We start from the raw sequence: 22,406 nt of genomic DNA on the forward strand, positions 1-22,406 counted from the left end.
ATTCGGTTGGTCTTCTTGACTGAACAGAATAAAAGAACAACAGAGTCCAACGTGGTTTGATATATTTCAGTGGGAGCTATAGGTTTAGCAGTGCTATGATCAATCTCCAATTGGCAGGTTATTTTTGTGGAGTCTAATCAATCTTCAAGTGGGAGATTGTTGTGATATGGAGCCTAATCAGACTTGGAGGTTTATTCGGTGTGATTTTCTTCTTGTATTATTTCTATGGGGGTTTGGGGGTAGCACCCTTGTGGGGTCCTGGGGCAGCGCCCCAAGTGCGCTCCTTGTTGTAGTACAAGGTGGGGTTAAGGGGCAACATCCCCAAGCCAAAAAATGACCTTATATTGTAAAAGGTGTTGGCTACTATTTTTCTATTATTTTAGCCCTAATTTTGTAAGCAACAAAAGCTTGTATAAAAAGGCTTAGGGTTAGGGATTTCATGATGTAGTGGTGATATTGTAGCTTCTTGTGGTAGTATTAAGTTGTAAGGAATCATGGATTGTAATCAAGTTGTAATCACTAGATAATAATAATATTGGACTTACTATTGGTGGACGTAGCCTAGGGATTGGGTGAACCACGTTAAATCTTGGTGTCTTGTGTTCTCTTTTATGCAATCTACTATTTTCTGGTATTGGTCATATTTGCATGTAATTGTCATTTCCTTTTGAGGTTAATCCTAATAGAGCGGTGACGGAAAGCCTATGAGCATGGTGTGTGCGAGCAGCGGCCCCTGGGTGGAGTAGCATCAACTGAGACATCAGGTGACACTCTAGAAACTATACAGGGAGCATTATCCCAGTGATTGAGTAGCTCCAGGAGATGGGCCACCTCTAGAGCCACCTTGTTGGCTTGTACTTGAATCTACATTATTACAAATGCATGCTTTAGTGTACATAACAACATTTATATAAAGAAAACTGTGAGTGAAAATAACAAAATTTCGATCTTTCTATAAAGTAAACAAAATCTCCATCTTGAAGGTATTCTAGATCTAGGTAAATTTCTTAGGAAACTTGGGGGAGTCACCCAAAATAACCATATGGCAGGAAAAAGGTTCTAGCTAAAAGGGCTTAAAAAAATCATGAATCCAGTACCAATATTGCTAAGCACGTCTATAGAACCAAAAAATATGCAAAAATGTCTTTGGTTTCTTGTAGAAAGGACACTAGGAATCTGAAAACCCAATATGCTTGAGTTGAGGCCCAAGGGGAAGACCTTGAAAAACCACGCCAAGCAAAGTGGGCAATCTTGGGCTCCATAATGGCATTCCAAATAGTGTCAAAATGCTTTCTCCACTGAGAAAGAGAATCCTACAAATGCTAGCGCTGCTTAAGGGTATCTACCATCAGCAGATGTGGAGAAATCCATCGATACCCCAAGTTGGGCTTATAGCTAGTGAAGGGAGTGGTAGGATACCACTTCCAGTTAGTCCACCAAGGACGAACAGACTAAATACCCAGTTTATGAAGTAAATGATCTGGAATTGTAGCAACCAATAGATCAAAAGTTTTCTGATTTGAGCGAGCAAGACGGAACTGGACTTGCATATCTTCCTAGGATCTAAGGCTCATAGTGACCTTGGAAAAGAGGTCCTTAGGAGTCTTGATGCCACATTTAACAAAACATAGTGCACAAGCACTTTGAGTCTTGGCTAGAGGGACACCTAGGGTGGCAAACAGAGGAGACCACCAAATGTTTTGTTGATTCAAAGAGAGTCTATCTCAAAACCCATCACTAGACCAGTGAAGCCAAGGCTTGATAGCTTTCTAGATGCTCTTGGTAACAAAAGAGCCCTGTATGTGCACAAGTTCCCGCATGATAAGAAGTGTTTGAAAGCCAATCCTCTTTCATGCATGCCTATTAATAGGAAACCTAGAAGAAATGGAATGCCAAACCAAAATTTTCCAAGCTTCATCTCTAGTAATGGCATGAATGATCCATTTGGCACAAAGAGAAAACCCTTGCTTCTAAGTGGAAAGAAGGCCAAGGCCTCTAGACTCTTTGGGGAGACAATAATAATCCCAAGCCGCTCTATGAAAGCCATGATGATCAAAGCCAGAAGCTCAAAGAAAGTCACATAGTAATCACTCTAATTTTAGATAAGAGGCTTTGGAAGGAGCCCAAGAGGAAGAATAATACACATGTGTAGCTACTAGGACCTTTGAGAAAATCTAGAATTTCCTTGCAAGAGAAAGGGGTTTAGTAAGCCAATAGTCAAGCTTCTTTTCAATCTTGATAAGCACAGCATTCCACAAATCAACTAGCAAAGCTTGAAAGGAAAAAGGAATGCCTAGAAAGCGAAAGATCTCATGAGTGACCCATTTCCATTGGAACTGGTCAAGCCATGGTGGAATTGGAAGAAAAGATTGCCAAAAATAGAGCATTTTGTGTCAGCTTGATAAAAGGTATCCAAACATTGTAAAGCATTAGTGATATTTTCCTCATCCTCCAAAAGAGTGAGAAAGGAATCATTAGCAAAGTGTCCATTGACCAACTGGGAGGAGGAATCTAGCAAGGAAATGCCATGAACCAAACCAGAAGAAACAAAGTGGGGTAGCAAGTATCCAAAACCTCAGTAGTGAGAACATATAAAGTCGGAGCTAGAAGGCAACCCTGCCGGATGGAATGAAAGAGCCCAAAGGCTTTAGATTACGAGCTATTGATAGTAATACAAGAATTAGCATCTCCAAAAAGAATTTCCACAGACTGAAGGAAATTGGGGCCAAAACCAAGAGCTTGAAGCATAGCCAAGATAAAAGGCCATTCCATCCGGTCATAAGCTTAAGCAAAGTCAATTTTCAAAAATACTGACGACTGATTGGATTTGCGAGCCCACTTCATGCCTTCCTAGATAACAATGATGTTGTTAATAATGTATGTGGAATTAATAAAGCCAGTTTGCTTTGGCTGCACAATTAAAGGTAGGAGATGGCAGATTTTGAGCGAAATTGCTTTGGCAATAATCTTATAGGACACATTAAGCAAGGTAATGGGTCACCAATTACAAATATCTTTAGGTATGAATTTGATGTTTCCTTTGTTAATAATAGCTCCTCTACTCTTAGAATGATAGGCTTCAAGATACACTTTCTACAAGTCTAGACAAGCTTCAAGATAAACTTTGTGCAAGTCTAGACCCATAAACTTCGAAAGGTGTTTGTAAATTTCACAAGGGAACCCATCACACCCAGGGGATTTGTCATCAGCCATAGAAAAAATTGCCTCCTTGGAATCTCAAATGGTGAGAAGTTGCTCATAGAAGGCTCGTTGCTTGACCGTTGGGCGGTTTGGAGTAATAGTAATACACTTTTTGAGGGCTTCCTCCCAAGCAACCAAATTTCCCTACGAAGCAAACCCATTTTCGTAGTGGTGAACAAAAGCTTGCAAGATGTCAGGGAAACTGGAGAGAATAGAATTGCCTTGTTTAACCTTTTTAATCCCAAAATTGGTATGACAGGCTTTAAGAGCCTGGAAAAATTCTTTAAAAGCCTTATCACCAACCTCCAACCAATGGAGGCAAGTTTTGATTTGGGCCCTACAAGCAGCATAGTTGTTTGCAACCTACTTGTCATGACGAAGCTTGGCAAGCTGAATTTGCAAATCCACATCAAAAGGGTTAAGGGTGAGAGCTTCAAAAGCTTTTTTGAGAGCCGTGGTAGTAGATTCATAAGACCAACATCTAAAAACTATCAACTGCCTCCCTTAGATGCGCAGAAATCTAGCAGTTATGGTGATGACATCATTCCACCACTAAATCCAACCTATCTAAGAATGTGGACGTGGCTCCAAATTCTAGATACGTGGGATATGAGCAATAGTGGAAGCATGCATAAGCACTGATGTATTGAGGAAAAACTAAGTCCTGACAACAAGTTGGACAACTATATGCCAAGAGATGGAAAAATAAATGGGATAGTGGTTTGATAACAACACATCTGGCAAGGGAATGACAGGTAGATCTCGATCCTTAGAAAAGGAGAAAAAAGATTGTGTAGTAATCATAGCAAGATCGAGACGTTTTAAAATGCAGTCAAAGCCAGCTCGAAAGTTGGACCAAATGTGACAGACCCCACTATGCTAGCGACAGTTAGTATTGGGATCATAAAGGCCCAATTTATTACACATGTAGTACCAAGCTTCCCTTTCCCCAACTGTCCAACAAGAAGGCACAATGCCATCTTTGTCAGAGGCCAACTCAACCATATTGAAGTCACCACACATAACCCAAGTAGCAGGAGGCAAGTTGTCTGCCATCCATCCCCACAATTGAGATCTTTCCACAGCATCATTAGAAGCATAAACATTAACTACTCCAAAGGAATGATTGTTGATAGAAAGCACATGCTAAATTATTCTGTGCATGGGGTTAGAACCATGCAAAATAATGGCAGAATGAAGATGAGGTGACATAAGAGTAACTACACCACCTCTACTAGTTTCATGCTGAGAAGAAAACATAATGCCATCTAGCCAAATCACAGGAAATGTAGAGGAAAACATGAAACCAGAAATTTTAACCTCTTGCATGCAAAGAAAATCTAAATTACCAAGTCTATTATGGTTATCCCTGACATAATACTTCTTGGAGAGGTCTGTAAGACCTCGCACATTCCATGATAAAAAAATTCATGAAAACTCTTCCATATCTTCTTCGTCCTCGAGAGAGGAGTAGCTATTTTGCAGGAAAGTGGAAGCATGGTTAAAGCTAGTAGGAAAATCCTCTAGACTGATAGCCCATCTTTTCTCTAGTGTCTCAACACATCCGGGAGGACTACGAGAATGCTACACATTTTGGGTCGCTGGAAGAGGCCACAAGAGGAGTGTGAATCACCACCAAAGTGTTAGCCCTTGCGGTCGCCTTGATCCCCTGTGAACTATCAAGGTTTGAAACGTGGGAAACACTAGGGTTTGAATTCAGAAAAATTGGCTTCAACCCTATAATGGCTAGGGTTTACGCTCTTGTTGAAATAGGAGGAACTGAAACAACAACTGCATATGACTATTTCAGAGCTGAGGGAGTTTTGCCCTTGAGCACAACTGTACTCCATTTCTCTTTTTTGTTTCCCTTCTGCAGATTTAACCAGGGCCTCCTTAGGCAGGGGTCTAACCCTAAGCACAACCAAAGGGCAATCCCTAATCTTGTGTTCTCTTAACTAACACCTGTAACAGGTTTGGGCAGGTTCAAATGGAGCACCTTCTGAGAGAAGGTTTGAGAACCAATCTGAATTTCCATAGAATCATTGAGATCCTTGGAGAGATCAACCTCAGCGCACATGTGTTTCTAAGGATGAGCATTGAAAGAAATTTCATGTTCATTAGTAATAACTTTGCCAAGAGTATTGGCAATAGACTCGATAAAAGGCCAACACGGCAAGGGTAAACCTGAGAACACAACCCACACAAGAACCCTAAGCTTTTTGTCGTCAGAGACGGTGAAGTCTCTCGACCATCTTTGAAAAACAAGCAGGGATGAATGCACAAACCAAGGGCCATTGTTAAACACCATGTCTACCTGAGATGGGTTGGCAAAACGAAAATAAAAAAAACCTTTGGTAAGGTTTTGCACAACATCAAACGGACTCCATGAGGAGTCCAACTCTTGTTAACACATTCTCGGAGAGGAGTCCTACCAACAAAATACTCTATCAAGGTATGTTGTTCTAACCAGTCACAAGCAACATCAAATTCTTGCAAAGGAAGGATAATATCAAGATTACCTTGTGAAAAACCTTTGGGATGAATTTGCAAGGACGTTTATTCAATGGAGGCACCATGGCTTTCCGAAGCAGCAGTGTGAACACCAATATCAACAACTGGGTCACCGTTGACCAGGGCCATTATAAACAAGCCTAAAAACTCCCACACTAAATGCGGTCTAATAGGTGGAAAGCACAGAGGGAAAGCTTAGACAGAGAGCCAAATGCAAGGAAACTCAAAGAACGCATGAAACCCTAGCCTTCCATATCTATTTTCACCAATACGATCCTATGAAAATGTCTTATACATTTAAATATTATGTTTACACATTCATTATTAACTATATTATATAAAATAATAATTTATATTAAAACTTTCTAAATTTTCTAAGCTTAAAATCTTTAAGGCAACAATTTGATAAATAGGTAGTTTTGAAGGGTTTCCACTAACATAGGTCTTATAGATGTCATAATAAAAACAAATTAATAGTCTCATTATTATCTTTTACCAAAAAAAATACACATATATAATTATATACCTAAACCTAAAATTAAAAAATTAGATATAATATAACAAAGTTTTAGAAAGCACGTAGAATAAACTTTCACGTCATGCCAAAAGTACCACTCTAATTCTAAAATCTAAAAGTATTATCTTCTAAATTTTACCCAAGATTCGAAATTAACATGTATCACAGTTTATTGTAAGCCTATTCCACAAAAATAGCTCTTATAGAGTTCCATATGTCCTTTTTCTTTCTTACCAATTCAACCGTGTCAAAATATCACTACCAACTCCTTTAAAAGTCAGGTTAAACATATAAATTAATTTGACCATTTAATACGAGATTCGATTTGTTTTGGAATAATTAATTCGAACTTTTATCCAAAGAAAAATGTATTTCTAATTATAATTTGTAAAAACAAGCTCCTATACCAAATTATTTTTTATTTAAATTTTAATATAGACTCAAAATGGATTTAGATTTATTTATTTATTTTCAAATGTATTCTAGAGAAAATGAATGTCAACTCCATTTTTGAAGCTGTTTTATAGCCGAAGAACGTTGTCTGTGTTCCCAGTTTTAAGGACTTTCTATGTATAACAATCATGTTATCTCTTACAGACAAAGTTTCAATCAGGAAATTTCATCTCTTAATATTCAACTCATAATTAAACTGCAGTGAAACGGCAAAATAAGAGGAAACGTTAAATCAATCTCGACTCTTAAAAGAACATCTGTGTCCACATTGTTGATATGTAAAGGAAAAAGTAATACCTCTGCAGTAGGTATAAGAAAAGTCGATTGAGCTGATCTGTGAATATCCAACGTAAGTTTTAATCCTGCATTCATTTTCACTTTTATCATTATAATCATATTTGCGTTATAATGGCGTTATTGGCATTCCAATTTTCTCTTTATGAATTCCATGACACTTCCACTGCTGTAAAGATCATTTTTAATACATTTTAAGATATGTTTTGGCTTTCAGTAATACTTATTATGTTTTGGTTTCATAATCATGCGAGTTGATGTTGAAATTGGAATGATTTCAATGTGGGTTTAACTTTATTCATTGTATTGATGAGTTTGAAATAATTTTTAGAGATGTTTTGACCAGGTATGTTTGATATTGTTATGGTGTCTAGAAAGATGGGTCGACAAAAGATAGAGATAAAAAGGATAGAAAATTCAGATGCCAGGCAGGTGTGTTTTTCCAAGAGGAGAATGGGCTTGTTCAAGAAGGCTAGTGAGCTTTGCATTTTGTGTGGGGCAGAGATTGGTATAATTGTCTTCTCTCCGGCAGGGAAAGTCTTCCCATTTGGACACCCTTCCATTGATTTTGTAATTGACAAGCTCCAGGATGTCCCTGTTTCTACAGATAGTGAGAAAATAGAGAACACTCAAAAGCTTGGAAAGCAATACAACCAACTTGTTCAAGATCATGATGCACAAAAAAGGCATTTGGAGCTCCTAGAGTGGGAAAAGCAGAATATTTGTACTGGGTATGGGTTTAACCATGAAAAAAAGGACTATTGGTGGAAGATGAATATACATGACCTCCACATGAACGAGCTGAAGGAGTTTGCAACTTCGTTGCAGATGCTTAAAGAAAAAGTAATTGAACGGGCAGAGTATTTGTTATCAATAAGAATCAATGAAAACAATAGTACTTCTCCCTCCATGAATGAAATGTTCATGGAACAATACAATCAACGGCCTCTTTATGAGAATGCTAGGCCTCACCCATCTTTAGTCCCTGACTTCTATGGTTCAATCCCACAGTCTATATGGAATACAACTAGTTCTTATCCAGCACCATATGCTTTAATGGATGGCAACCAAGGTTTATTGAATGCAGATGGTAATGAGTTTGTTCAAGAATCCGGGATCCAACCGATGTCCTTTCCAGATTTGCCCAGTCCTGGCATTGATTTTGTTCCCACTGAAAGATCAGAATCAATAAATCAACAACGGCTGTCTCTGCCTTCCTCAAATATATATGATGGTGTGAGTTTATCATCTGTGTTAGGAGAAAATCAGCCCTTTGGTTCCTCTCAAACAGCAGACATGCATAAATGGATTTTTGCAGATAAACAATCAGGGTTTTGGCATCCCACCAGTGATATTACTGAAACTTCTACATTTCAGTTTACATCCAATGTTCAAGGAGATGAATATGAAGCCATAAGAGGGCAAGCTTGCAACCCACAATTTTGATGGAGCAAAGCCTGCAATAAATAACAAACAATTTTGGTTAGAAAAGGCATTGATCATCACGTAGAACTAACTGAAGCACTTTCATTTTGTTCGTGGGATTACAAAAACCGTACTTGATTTGTGTCCTATGAGAAGCTCACGTAGGGTTAACAGTATTGGTCTTAGTCATAGAATACCAGAACCTTCTCTCATTCTATGTTTTTTGAAATCAGAGTATAAATATTTTTAATGCTTTTTATAAAAAAATTCTCTGGATAGAATGGAGAATAGGTGTTAATGTTACTAGTCAATTATCAAAGAAAGTTTTCTCAACTTTGAGAATTTTCAAAGTCCTTATTGCAAAGGTTTTCATCGCTGCCAAGTTCTTGATTTCTAGAAGCAACTGAATTTACATGCATAGTTTTTAGTTGTTGAATTCAAGTGCTTACAAACTGAAGTATTCAATTCTACTATTAGAATGATTCTGCTCAGGCATTAAGGTTTTGTATGACTATGGGGAATGACAAATTTACAGTTTTATTGTGTTTTGGACATGAGCTTTATCCTTTAGTTAGAAGAATAAGATTAGCTAAATATTTTATTTATAGAATGACAGTAGATCTTGTTTTGTGCCTATTAGATACAAATTTATCAAATGCAAATTCATTGGGAATGATCTTCCTCTTTATATTATAAATTAGCACGTGCTTTTTACTAGTGGATCAAAATTTGAAAAGAAAAAGACCAATTTTAGTTTTCTCTACTGGATTTGGTATTGAATGGATTGCTGCAACACTTACCCATATTTTTCTTTTCAGTGGAAGGTGTATTCTCCATAAGGCTTTCTTCGTCTCACATTTGATTGGCATTATGAGAACAAGTTTCATGTATTTTTATTAATTTAAAAGAAAATTTGAGTACATATAAAAGAATTACTTATATCCTCGAGTCTGTTTTGGAAAGAATTAGGCTTATTGATATTCCTTTCCAAATATGTTGGCTGCATTTCTCAAATTTCTCAAGTCACTCCATTAAGAAGTAGCAATCTGATCAACGCTTATGGTGTGTTACGAAATTCTTAAGAGCAGATATCTGTATCTGATAACGAATAGATCAGGATGCACATGCACAAATGACGAAAAGTTCTCATGAAATTGGTGCCAGGGTTTCCTTAAATGGATTGGAGACTAAGAAAGGAAGTACACTCGCTCAATAATGCACGAGACAAATTACATTTACAAGAGTAGGACATTCGTTCGTTCTAACTATGCTTTTGTCTTGTATTCTTCAATTGGATTTCTTATTCCTTCTCAACTCTTAAATTATGGTTATTGAGTTATTTTTTAGATGTTTTGATCTTGTGACAAAATAACCTTAGAATGAATGCTCCTTTGAATTGGTGGGTGCATGTTGATGATACACCTCCTGTACTGACTCCCTAAGAGGAAACTTCTAAGTTATATTTGGGAAAAAGTTGTGCTTCCTTGTGTAGAACTTCAACAGTGTTTATAGATTCAATTACATATTAAAGGAAAGAAAGACCATATGACATATTTACTTCCTTTGCCTGAGGAGTTTTGCTTGACAATGACTAATTTTAGGGATTAAGTCTTAGTTCCCCCTAAATTAATAGTTTGTCTAGGTCTTTGTCTGTAGCAGATGAACATGCAAAATAATTTGCATCATCCTAATCAAGGTAGCTCACTGTAAGCATCAGCCCTATTGCAGGAGATGCCTATGCAGTATTAGATTGTTTAATTCAGCAGTATTTATTAATCCTATGTAATTGTCTGGATTTTGCTGGCGGTAAGTGTAATTTCTATCTTTACAACTTCTTGAACAATTCTAAAGTGATAGGGAAGATGCTATAGTTTGCTTGCATCCTGAGAGTTCCTCGGATACAATAGTATCGAAGTGTTGAAGCAGCAGGAAGAGTGGAAAGGATCCCAATTGATCAGTTCTACAAGAACCTTGCAATTCTCTGTCATACCTAGTGCAGTTGTTGGGAGCTACATTGGAGTTGACATTCACTACATCAACTACACCAGTTGTGTTTTCTCGAGTTAAGAGGTTTAAAAGTTTTTTCCCCTTCTTTATAAGATTTCCTATCCTTCAAAGATACATACTTGCAGTACTAAAGAAAAAGAAAACTTAGTTTGCATAATATTTGCCATTAAAACTTAATGTTTGACCATATATATTATAGAATAAGTATCCTTGATGGTTAGAGGCCATTACCAATATGTCAAGCGTGGTGATATATTTATATTGTGCTTAATACAAACATATTATTGCTTCCACTTGTAAAATATTTGTGTTATAATTATTTTCTCCAAATGCATCTCTAGCAGCAAGAATCGGGTCTCTTTAGACTTTCATAGCTGATTAGAACATTTCATGTTTCAGATTCTGCTTACCTTGATGATTAGGAAAGGTTTCAAGTATGAAAAAAAAACGTTTTTAGTAATTTCATTGTTAAAGAATGCAAGGATTTGATGTTGATCTTGACCAGGCAAGGTACATGTCAAACAAGTGACATGTGGTATCATTAGAGGATGAGCAATGCCAATGATTGTAGTCTCTAGGCATGCAATTGACTTTATAGACACATGATTACTAAGTCATCATAGCCTGGTTTCTATTATTTATCTTACTATTGTAACAAGATAGATCATAATCTAGATGATAGAGACATGAGAGTATAGGATTAGAAATAGATCTGTAAGCAGTGTGATGTGATAGAGACCCAAAATTATTCAAGCTTAAATTGTGTTATAATATTAATATATTGATGAAATCTAAACTGAAAATAGGTAAATGAGTTAGACATAGTGTACTGTACTCTGTATTTATGATGATAATGTGTGTCTATATTAGAGTACAAACACCCATTTATAATTTAATTATATTTTAGATTTATTAATGAATTCTTTCCTTATATAGAGTTCAATTATTCAGTTTATTCCACCACCATAATTTCAGGAAATCAAAACTCTTTGCAGCCTTGATTGCATTTGTAGCTTGTAAACCCACATTCGGTTTAGTCCTCCATTATTGCAGAACCTTCTGTTAATGACTCAAACGTTTATCAATTCATGCAGCTTATGTAATTCTAGTACCGCTTCTATGAAGATAATTAAGTAGACACACACTAAAATTATAAAAAACAAATATATATGGTTATACTGAATAGATCAAATGCAAAACATAATTTTGCACTTGAATCTACTGTTGAGCTGGCCATAACTTCCTTCCTGAACTCATTTGGGTTTGGAAGCAAAATTTATTTAGGTCCCCAAACTAGAGCACATTCATTCCTCTCTAATGAAATGTAACAGAATTTCCCTAGTGCAAGTATACAATTATCCTAGACAGTCTCTTATTATCATCCAATTTCCTCAACCTCCTTGTTTAAATTCATTACTGTTAAAGATTATTTTACCTGATGAGTCATTTTTTGATTGGGAGGAAATGCATTTCTGTACACTATTGACTTATTGAAACCTTTTCATCACATCATTCTTTCCTTAGCTCTACACGTTGGAAGGAATCATTACTTTGTATGAGAGTACAGTCCAATATTTTGTCTGGTGACCAAGGCCTCTTTTCCACATTGTTTACAGCACCACCACTAATATTTTGACACTTGTACTAACAACAGGCTTTTAAAATTTTCACTTGTAGAACTTATTCTGCAATTTCTCAATGCTGAATGTCTTGTAAAAGACTTGCGCGAATGAATACTCTGTAGGATGCACTAACAATCACAACAGTTTATCCATTGTTTGTGCATTTTAATATATGATCTTCACTACTGACATTTGTAACTGAATCATGCAAAACACAAGTTACACAATACAATTTCTTATAAATGGAATTGAATTGAAGATTAATCTGTATATCCAGTATAGCAAGCTTTTCCCACCTACTTTGTCACAAATAGGTCAAATATTTTTTGTTGTTGTTTCTTATAACCATCTATCATCAAGGTCTTTGATAATTCAAGTTATAGTGTCAGTCCAATTTTTTACATTTAATCCTATAGAATTGTTAGTGCACACCATGTTGCAACTGTCAGATTGCAAGTTGCAACCTCGTGTAGATACCTTGTCTCGATGGGTAATGAGAAACTAGGAATCTCTATGCTGCTTTAGCTTATTTGCAGCTTAAACAATGATTGAATCCTGCAATCCTGTGGAAAATCATGTGATTCATGGCACTATGCAAATGTTCCACTTAAAGAGGGAAACCCAAAGTCTTATGTATCTTAGTTTTTCAGAACTTATCATAGTGCAGCCCTCCAATTGGGTAACTATTCATCCCATGACATGGGAATTCGCTAAGAAGCTTGAATGTCATGCTTTAAAGTTCTAAATTACAGACTCTTCTTCAATTTTTTTCCTGTCGACTGCAATTTCAGTAAAGTCATGCTCAATTTTGACTTCTGAAGATGTACCATAAATGTATGAACCAAAACCCCAAACTGTGAGGACTAGAGAAAGAATTTTATAGCCACCCATAGGGTCATGAAAGCATACAACAGCAGCAAGGCTAGTAATAGGAACTCGTACTGCATTAACCACCCCAGCCAGTAATGTCGATGTGATGTAAAGCACTGCCACACTTCCTAATATTCCAAGCTGGAAAGTTACAGCTCCCCAGAAAAGCACCATGTAGTAAGATACTGCCCCATGTTTGAATGTATCTGCCTCTGACTTCATAGCTGTAAAATCACCATTTACTATCACTCCAATTGTGGTAAAAATACAACCAAATAATGAAACCATCACCTGTTGTTCTAGGACAACATGGAACGATTTCCTTCCTAATAACTTAATAAACAGAAGCTCTGATAATGCAAAAATTAGGCCATGCAAGGCAGAACCCAAAATGTCCCAGATGTAGCCAGCAGCATATTGACCATTGCTTACACCTGCAGGCTTATCAGAATCTGAATCTAGGCCTATAATCACTGCAGCTGCAGTTATAATTGCAACTGCATTGAAAGTGGAAGCATTCAATTTTTTTCCCACAATAAAATAAGCAAAGATAGCTGTAAATACGAGTGAGGATGAAGCAAGAAGAGAAGATGTTGATGCTGGTAAATATGAGTAAGCCCATGCATACATCAGGTTGTCAGCGGCACTCAAGAATCCAAGTACCGCATATGAAATGGCAAGTTGCCAACTAAGTGGCGTAGGTGAGATTCCCTTTTGAAAATAAAATGGAAATAGAAATACTGCAGTTAGGGGCCAGCCTGCTACTGCTATCCATGAGAGCAACCACCTGCTCTTTCCACCATTGACATAGTAAAGACGGGAGAGAAGGCTGGAAGCTGGAAAAGCTGTCATCATGGCAAAAACACTAAGTAATAAGATTACCCAGATAATAGGTGATTTCCTGTCATATATTTTCCATAGTCGAGAATAAGCTGACTCCGCAATCAACTTAGATAGAATCTGTGGTCTCTTATGAGATGTACCTGAAGAGATAAAACAACTAAAATGTTAAGCACTCTTCAAGGATTCCAAATGTTGTATGAACTAAAATTTCAAAACAATGTTACAATTTGTAATCTGCACAAATCGATACATTAGGATTTCTCCTTCAGCAAAATAATATTCATGATATATAAATATATAAGGAAAAACCAAATAAACTCACTGTGCCTCTATGATCAATCACAAGCCAAGAAAAGAACATAGTGCTTCCCTGACTGTAGAACACGTAAATATGAAATTAACTCTAAATGTAATCAAATTCAACAGTTTTAATGGACAGGTTATCCATGGTACTCAAGCATTCACATTTCTGATGTGAGGTCCATAGAGCTTAACCATGCCTATTTCAAATATGAAATCTATATTACCTTATGGGCAGGACAGATAATTCACAGATCCAAGTGTCAAAGCATTGCGATGGAGACAAGCAGACCAATACTCGAGCACTTCTTGATTGCTTAATTCATCAGTTCCAAAACTACAAATAGAGGGTATATGCATGAAGCATAATACATAACATATCGGATAAAGAGACACAATTTAAATCTTGATGGAGAAAATATGGAATTCAATATCATAGGTCACTTCAGATGAATAGAAAATCATTATTCCTTAAATATTTAGGTCCCCAAGATATAATTTATCGTCATAATGTAGTGGAGTACTTGGGCAATTTGATTTACCTTCAGTGTTACAACTGATTTATTTGATTTTACAAACTGACAAATACTTCATTAAGATAGTGTTAATAAACTTATCTATGTTGCCAAACTTCACAAACTAGTTTTGGACTTAAACTTGGTATAGACTCAACAATTTGAAAAAAAGAGCAATGTGTTTTTGTATGCACTCTGCTCTAAATCATTTGATAAAATCATTAAACAATAAAAACTATACAATTACAAACTAGTTTGATCACATGCACAAGCATACATCAAATTGATGAATATAAAAGATTTTGAGCTGAAGACAACAAGATTTTGCAGGTATAAGTATTCATAAGTAATTTTGGTGTACCAAGTTCAGGATTCCAATATCCATCATACCAAAGAACCAAAAAACACGTGGAATCATGACCTCTAACAGAGACGAGTCTGTATCACTAAGGCTAGAATCACTAGCTCTATCATGTGTCTTGCAATCACATCTCAAATAGGTCCTCAATGCTGCTGCAACCATGATATCTTGTGTCAGAAATGTCAAGCAATCTGCCTAAGCTCTCTTCTCTTCCTCCACGATTGCTCTTAACTTTGTTTCAAGCTCAACCAAATCAAATGATGTTTAGCCATCCTTACTAAATGTGATTTTCTTATTCTCTATGATGTCTTTTTTTTTTCCGTTATGTATTAGAGATGTCTCTTCCTTATTTTGGATGTCTTTATACTTTTTAGGGGTTAGAAATTAGAATGTTAGTTTTCAATTTTTTAAATTTTTATTTGAACCCCCTTGAACAAGAAGAGACTTGTCTGTTATAGTCAAGTTCTCTATCATCTGTCAAAGTTTCCCATAATCTTCACATGGGGTTAGACTTTAGATGCTTGTTCAGCCCATGGCGAATAGGAAAGAAAACATATAATCAATGCAAAATACTATTCACTATCAAATGCTTTTCTGTACACAATAATGATATAATCGGTACAATGATAATGATGTTGACAATGATACCAAAATACATAAGTGTTCACAACATTTATAAAGTCCGAAACGGTGCCAATGAAATGACACAACTGTCGCCGCACCGGTAACTGTCTAACTACCCTTTTTGCCGGATAAAATCATCCCCCCCAAAAAAGAAAAGTCGTCTCCTAGTGACTTCATAAACTAACAAAAATAGGAGACAACAACATACAACATAGAAATAATATAGACTAGGGAGGAGGTTGGATCCCTGAAGAGCTTTGTTGTCGGCGCAACTCGTACACTTGATCTGTGTGGATGCGTAAATCCTTCCGAGTCCACGTATTAACTCCACTATTTCCTTCAGAAGAAGCGTTGCATCAATAGCCTAGGCCTTAGCTGTCTGCAATTCCTGCTCGGCCGCCTGTAGTCTTTGTTCGGCCATCTCCTTGTCTCGCAAAAGTGTTGCGCACTCGACTGCCCACACTGCCTGCTGGCTAACCAAGTCAACAGCTAGCTTCTCTCTAGTCCCCCTCTCAATTGTCACAAATCTCTCAATTGCGATCCTCTCCGATGCCTTGTCTGCCTTTGCACGCCTATGAGCATACTAGACGCCTTTATATAACCCCACTATCTCGTGCACCAGTTTCTCCATTGGAATCTTGCACAATCCTAGCTCAGGCTTTGTAGCCCAATCAACCAACATCTTTGGTGTCTCCACAGCTGGCCATCCCCTAGCCTAACAACAAGAGTGAAAATGCTCAAGACAAAGCCCCCAAATATAAGCTCGAATCAAATGTAACTCCCTCCTACGAGTCAAAGCCTGGCATGCAACGATGCGTCCTTTCTCCATCACAACCTGCATAGCTTTGAGGTATGCCTTGCATCTATCCTCATCCGACCCATAATCCTCTTTTCCCACATCGTCAAGAGTCCACTCCCCGTCGGTATACATCCCTGCCTATCTTGCGGTAGCCACATCCACATCCAGTGTTGCTGCCTCCTCTCCAGGCGCATCCTCGAACTATGGTACTCCCACCTCTTGTGGCTCTAACACGATAGCTGGTCCTAGGGATACCCCTTCATGCCTTGGGGACTGAATGGAAGGACCGACCTTTGCAAGAATGAGTCAAAACTGCTGTCATAGGAATGCACTAGCTCTGTCCATCACCTCAATATTCTCGGGTTGAGCTCCCTGTGTCGACTGAATGCTTTCATCTGGCTATGCTAACTGTACTAGCGACTGGCTGGGCGTCGGCCAACAAAGAGGAGATGGTGACCACAACATCAGAGCCAATCACATCTAATGGAACCTAAGGTTTGGGCTCTAGCACTGGCAACTCTACTATCTCTGCAGCTAGCTCTGCTAGTGCAACTGAGTCTGGCGAAAAACTCTGTGGAGGCATAACATCTGTCGTGGCCGTTGGTGAAGTCGTAACCTCTGTCGTGGTTGTCGGTGGAGTCATAATGACCTGCGCATGTCTTTGGCCAAATGGAGAAATGAGCGAAGTGGTGGCTGTCAAGTGTGCCGAAGTTGGCAACTGGGGCAGGGTGAAGAATGTGGACCCACTGGTCACCGCGTTGCTGCCAACTTCTGTAGAGGTACTCTCTTCCTCAGAATCGGCCCCACTGCTCTCTGTGGTTTCCTCCCTTCCGCTGTCCATGTCCTCGTATGCCTCCAATCCCTGCAATACTTTCTTCTGCCCAGCCGCGGTTCCACCCATGTCTAAATGTCTCCAGTAGAATATTGGGGGTTCTTCTGTCGCCAACTTCCCCCTCGGTGGAACCTCAAAATCGTCGATTGGAACTTGATGAAGAGGTGCCTCCAAAAACAAGTCGATGGCATGATGCATCATTAAGAATGTCCGATGTTGGAGTGTCATAAACTCCATCCTGTCGGCGAGGACCGTGGCCCAATCATACACGGTACCATTCATGATACCGTTCATGAATGTAATTTGCGACAAAGCTATATCCAAGGCCCAACTTGCCCTCGTTAACCTGCTTTTAATTACATCCATGATACATCCCAATGGCCCTCCCAAATAAAATCTCTTCATAGTCCTCGGCTCTTGGCACCCTTCACCACAGACTCCATTTCCTCTGGTGTGAGGTCGTAGCCTACTAATTTCACCCAATACTCTTTATGTTCCTATGACAACTTGCGATTCTTGGTCTCCACCTTCTAACCTCCTCGGCAAGGAATGCCAAAAACCCTACTGAAATCCCACAGTTTGAAAGAGACTGTCATACGGTGCTTTTTGTAAAGAAATGTACTCACCTGTTGTACGATTCTATCATAGTTCTCAAAATTGATTCAAACAACCAAATGAAAAATACTGGAAGTTGTATTGCCCAATGTACTTGTGCTCGTACCAAAATTTGTTTGATTACCTCTGTATCTACAGTCTCTTGCCACCATTTCCAACACTTGTTGCCATTCAATCCTTCAAACTGAACCGTGAGGTGTGAAAGGTCAGCCTTCACTTTCTACTTCTTACTGCTAGATGTTGTTGGCCCTGCAACTCGGACTCCGAAAGCCAACACTCTCGCACTCTTTTCCATATTTGCCTTCAACTAGTTTTTCCATTGCTTTCTTTTCCTTGCGGATTCCATAATAACGGTCTCTTGTTTTGTCTTTTAATGTACCCAAAAGAAATAGTTAGAGTTTCTCTCTCTTTTTGTCTTCTGCGGCAATAATTCTCCGATGGCAATGGTTCCCACGTTGAATGCCTTTCCTTCCCTACGGATATTCTTTTCTTCCCATGGATGATGTGCCTGCAATATGTTCCTTTCTTGCGGACCATAGCTTCTTCCTTTTCTCCTTCAACACTTATTCTTCTTATGACTTCCTCCTGTGGATGCTCTTTCTTTATGTCTGACACCAATGTTGCTACCACGGACTACCTTTCTCTCGTCGACGTGAACTTTCATTCCTCCTACGGCTAGCTTACTATCTCTCCACAGTTCTTTCTTTTCTTCTCTACGGCTTCGATTTTCTTTACAACCCTTGGCGTATTACCCCGCATGATTCCTTGTAACCAGTGGCCGAATTATGTAAGTCTTGCCAATTGTCCACAAGACCCTTACCGCGAGACACAAGTGTCCGCAGCCACACGTCTACGAGATGCACTTTTTTTTTTTTAACCTATGTTTGATTTGGCAATTATTTCTTACTTCGCCTCCTTGTCGCGCTTGATAGATTTTTAACCTTGATCCATTGATGGCCTCGGGAATTTTGCGCCCGTCCAAGGTCCACAATTTTATGGATCCATTGTCGCCAACTTCTCACTTTATATGGTCCTAGCCACTTAACCTTGAACTTCTCGAGTTTTATTTCATTGCGGCTGTTGTACCGAAGCATGAGTTGGCCTGGCTAGAACCTCGTCCTTTTCAAATGTTTGGCGTGCCACGCTTTTTGACGGGTTTGTGCCACTTTTGTTGCCCATTGCGCTGTTAATCTGCGTTTATCCAGTTTGTTCAATTAGTAAAGGCGTTCTTGTAAACTCTCCATATCTCCTAATCTATTGTGAATTGCAATTCGCAAGCTTGGGACCATAAATTTGGCTAGTACCACAACTTCTTGGCCAAACATCAACTAGAACGGTGTTTGTTCCATTGTGACTTTGAATGTGGTATGCTAGGCCCACAACGCCGAAGGTAACTTCTCCCAGTCGGCCTATTCGACGCCACATGATTTGTATATGATGCCCACCAGAATTTTATTTGTGGCCTCCACCTGCAATTGGCTTGTGGATAGTAGGGACTTGACAACGAATGAAATTTTCTGAATTCTGTTGTCAATAATCTGGTCACGTGGTTGACAAAGTGACCTCCTTTGTCACTCGTCAACTGAATAGGTATACCATACCGTGTGATTATTTGTTCATACATGAACTTGGCCGTGTTGATTGCAGAATTATCAGGTAGTGCTTGTGCTTCTACCCACTTTGTTAGATACTCCATGGCTACCACTATGTATCAGTAGCATCGGGCCCTACTTGCCTTCAGGGGACCGACAAAGTCTAATCCCCAACGTTCAAACAACTCCTAGGCGTGGGAGGGGTTTGATGGCATAAGTCCCTCTTGAGTGGTTTGCCGGCTCTTTGGCATGTGTTGCAGCTCAGCACCCATTCTCGTGCATCGTTGTAAAATGTGGGCCACCATAACTCGACAAGCAAAACCTTTCGTGTTGTGCTAGGTCCCATGTGGCCACCTGCCAGCCCTTCATGTGTTTCTCTTAGAACACTTTGCACTTCTTCCTCCATTACACATTGGTGTAGTACTTGATCAGGACCCATCTTATAGAGAAGACCATTTATTAACTGAAAAGTCTGGCTTCTTAAAACTAGCTTCTGTCGTTCGCTTGGCGGCATCTCTCTCAAAAATTGGGATGTTGATAGATACTCCCCTATAGACTCATACTATTCCAAAAGAATGAGGATTCTAAACAAGTGTGCATCCAGAAAGTCGCCATTGACCCCTTCCGGCAGCTCCTCGGACTTGATTCGGGAGAGTTGGTCGGCAATGACGACTCTTCCCAGGTCGCACAATGATGGTGAAGGTAAATTCTTGTAGCAGCAAAAACCATCTACTAATTCTACCTTGGATGATTGGTTTGTTCACTAGGTACATCAATGCCTGGTGATCCACATAAAAGGTAAATGGTGTGGCCAATAAATAATGTCTGAACTTTTGTACCGAGTACACCATCCCAAGATCCTCCCTTTCAGTGGTACTATAATTTCTCTTCCCTTTTGACAATAGCCAACTTGCAAAATAAACTGGATGATCAAGACCATGATCACCAGTCTACGCCAACGTCACACCGATAGTGAAATTTGATGCGTCCACGTGGACATGGAACTCCCTGTCCTAGTTTGGATATGGCAGTATGGGCGCTCCCAGCAATCTATTCTTCAGTTCTGAGAAGGCGGTCTCCTACTCAAAAGTCCAGATGTACGATTCTCCTTTTCGTGTCAACTTGTCCAGGGGCAGAGCAATTCTGGCATAGTTCTTTATAAATCGTTTGTAATACCCAATGTGTCCAAGAAAGGACTTGACTCCAGATATGTCCGTCAAGGCTTCCATTTCCACTATCACCCTTACTTTATCCGGGTTGGTCTTTAGTCCTGTCTTCCAAACAATATGTCCAAGTAGTTTTCCCTGAGGAACCATGAACTGACATTTCTTTGGATTTAATGCCAGCCTCACCCATCAACACCTCTCCATACATTCCTCAAGTGCCTTTAAGTGGTTGTCTTGTCCACTGAAAATGGACCAATCATCCAGAAATGCATGGAAGTTGCCTACCGACATTTTGTCAAATATGTGCAATATGATCCTTTCGAATGTGGCAGGTGCATTACACAATCCGAAGGGCATTCGATTGTACGCATACGCTCCATCCTCCACCACAAAAGTAGTCTTCAGTTTGTCTTCCTCAACAATGGAGATCTAGTTATAGCTAGAAAATCCATCCATGAAGGAATACATCTCGTGTCCAGCCACTTCTTCCAGAATTGCGTCGGTGAACAAAATCGGGAACGAATCCTTTATTGTGACCGCGTTGAAGCACCGAAAGTCCACGCATATCCAAATTTGGATCCCGTCCATCGATATCACAATAGGTGACACCCACTCGCTCGTTTGAAATTTGAATATTATGCTGGCTTCCAGCATGCACTGTATTTCCTCATCTACGCAGGCTGCATAGTTTTTGTTCATTCGGTACGAGCGTTTCCGCACAGGTATGGCTCCGAGTACCAACTGTATGCGGTGGATGCAAATCTCCGATGGGATTCCCTTTAAATCTTTGTAAGTCCATGCAAATACATCTTTGTACTCAAGAAATTTTTTGAATGTTGGCCTTCAGTACCGGGTTCCAGTCGTCTCCCACGAGTATGTTCCTTGGATTCTCCATGTCTCCAAAATTAGTAACCTCTATGGACGGCTCTTCATATCTTATCTCTTTTCCTTCAAAGCAATGGTTGAGACTCTCATTGATCTCTGTGTTTCCTTCTTTGTATTCCACGAACTGTGGTGGGAATACCTCCTCATCTTTGGGTTCTTCCACGCCAAGCATGTACATATGGAAGAGTTCATAGTCTTCCATCTGCCAATGAAAAATTCCATTTAGTGAACTTGTCTCGTCCTCTGAACACTCCTCCAGCTCTAAAATGCCTTTTTCGTTCAGATCCATTCTTCCCTTGTCTGTCTGGTGCTCTCTGTTTGACTCGGATTTCAACGACGATGCCATCTCTTCACTTACCACTTGAGTTCAGAGATCAATCACAAACTTCCACCCTCCACTTTCCATTGACAGGATATTCTTCTTCCAGTTGTGATTTACTTTCACCGCCACTAGCCATCCTCTGCCAAGAATGGCATCATATCCCTTTTTCTTCAAGGGGATTAGTACGAAACCCAACACAAATGGCTGCGTCCTGATAGTTACTTGTTGAGCCACTAAGGTCCCCAGGGGTTTTATCCCTTGCTGGCTGCACCGAGTAGGTTGAATGTGGACAGCTACAGGGCAGGTTTTCCCAATTTCCTCCACATCTCCTTGGGAAGAACATTTACCCCGCACCCACCGTCCATGATGGTGTCCGTCAAGATGGTTCCGAGGATTCCCATCTCGACCACCGCCGGATGACGATCGTTGCTTACTGTGAGCAACATGCGATCTGTCGCGGACCCTCCTGGTATGGTTCGCTGTCCTTTTGTCTGCGCCGTGTGTGTGGGTATTCAGTAATGTCGTCCTTAGTTGCGGTACTACTTGTAAGAGGTCTTGAACTCTGACGAGCACCTCCATTTGTAGGATCCGATTGACCAAGTTGTTTTCTCCTTCCAATCATCGAGGAATAGCATCTTTCATATCCTTCATA

The 22,406-nt window shown here is 39.3% G+C and overlaps 2 protein-coding genes across 3 annotated transcripts in view; one reads left to right on the plus strand and one right to left on the minus strand.

The window, feature by feature from the left end:
- The first annotated feature begins 7,328 nt into the window (after nucleotides 1-7,328).
- On the plus strand, nucleotides 7,329-8,767 carry LOC149533648 (floral homeotic protein AGAMOUS-like). Its single transcript, XM_089803837.1, has one exon. It carries the CDS (start codon nucleotides 7,340-7,342, stop codon nucleotides 8,420-8,422), a length of 1,083 nt encoding a protein of 360 aa, XP_089659963.1. The 5' UTR covers nucleotides 7,329-7,339; the 3' UTR covers nucleotides 8,423-8,767.
- A 3,495-nt stretch (nucleotides 8,768-12,262) lies between these two features.
- The window catches only part of PUP5 (purine permease 5), a 42,522-nt gene continuing 32,378 nt past the window's right edge, over nucleotides 12,263-22,406 (minus strand). For both annotated transcript variants that reach the window (XM_089803836.1, XM_089803835.1), the window contains exon 2: nucleotides 12,263-13,883. In XM_089803836.1, coding sequence (XP_089659962.1) covers nucleotides 12,772-13,755 — 984 coding nt within the window. In that variant the 5' untranslated portion in view covers nucleotides 13,756-13,883 and the 3' untranslated portion in view covers nucleotides 12,263-12,771. The remainder of the gene's footprint in view (nucleotides 13,884-22,406) is intronic.

This window comes from Cupressus sempervirens, chromosome 10 (genome assembly GCF_028749045.1).
Source record: "Cupressus sempervirens isolate cs-2001-9-10 chromosome 10, ASM2874904v1, whole genome shotgun sequence".
NCBI classification, from domain to species: domain Eukaryota; kingdom Viridiplantae; phylum Streptophyta; class Pinopsida; order Cupressales; family Cupressaceae; genus Cupressus; species Cupressus sempervirens.

What these genes read in the sequence shown, in the direction of transcription:
- LOC149533648 (XM_089803837.1), top strand. Translation starts at nt 7,340, where the DNA reads ATGGTGTCTAGAAAGATGGGTCGACAAAAGATAGAGATAAAAAGGATA.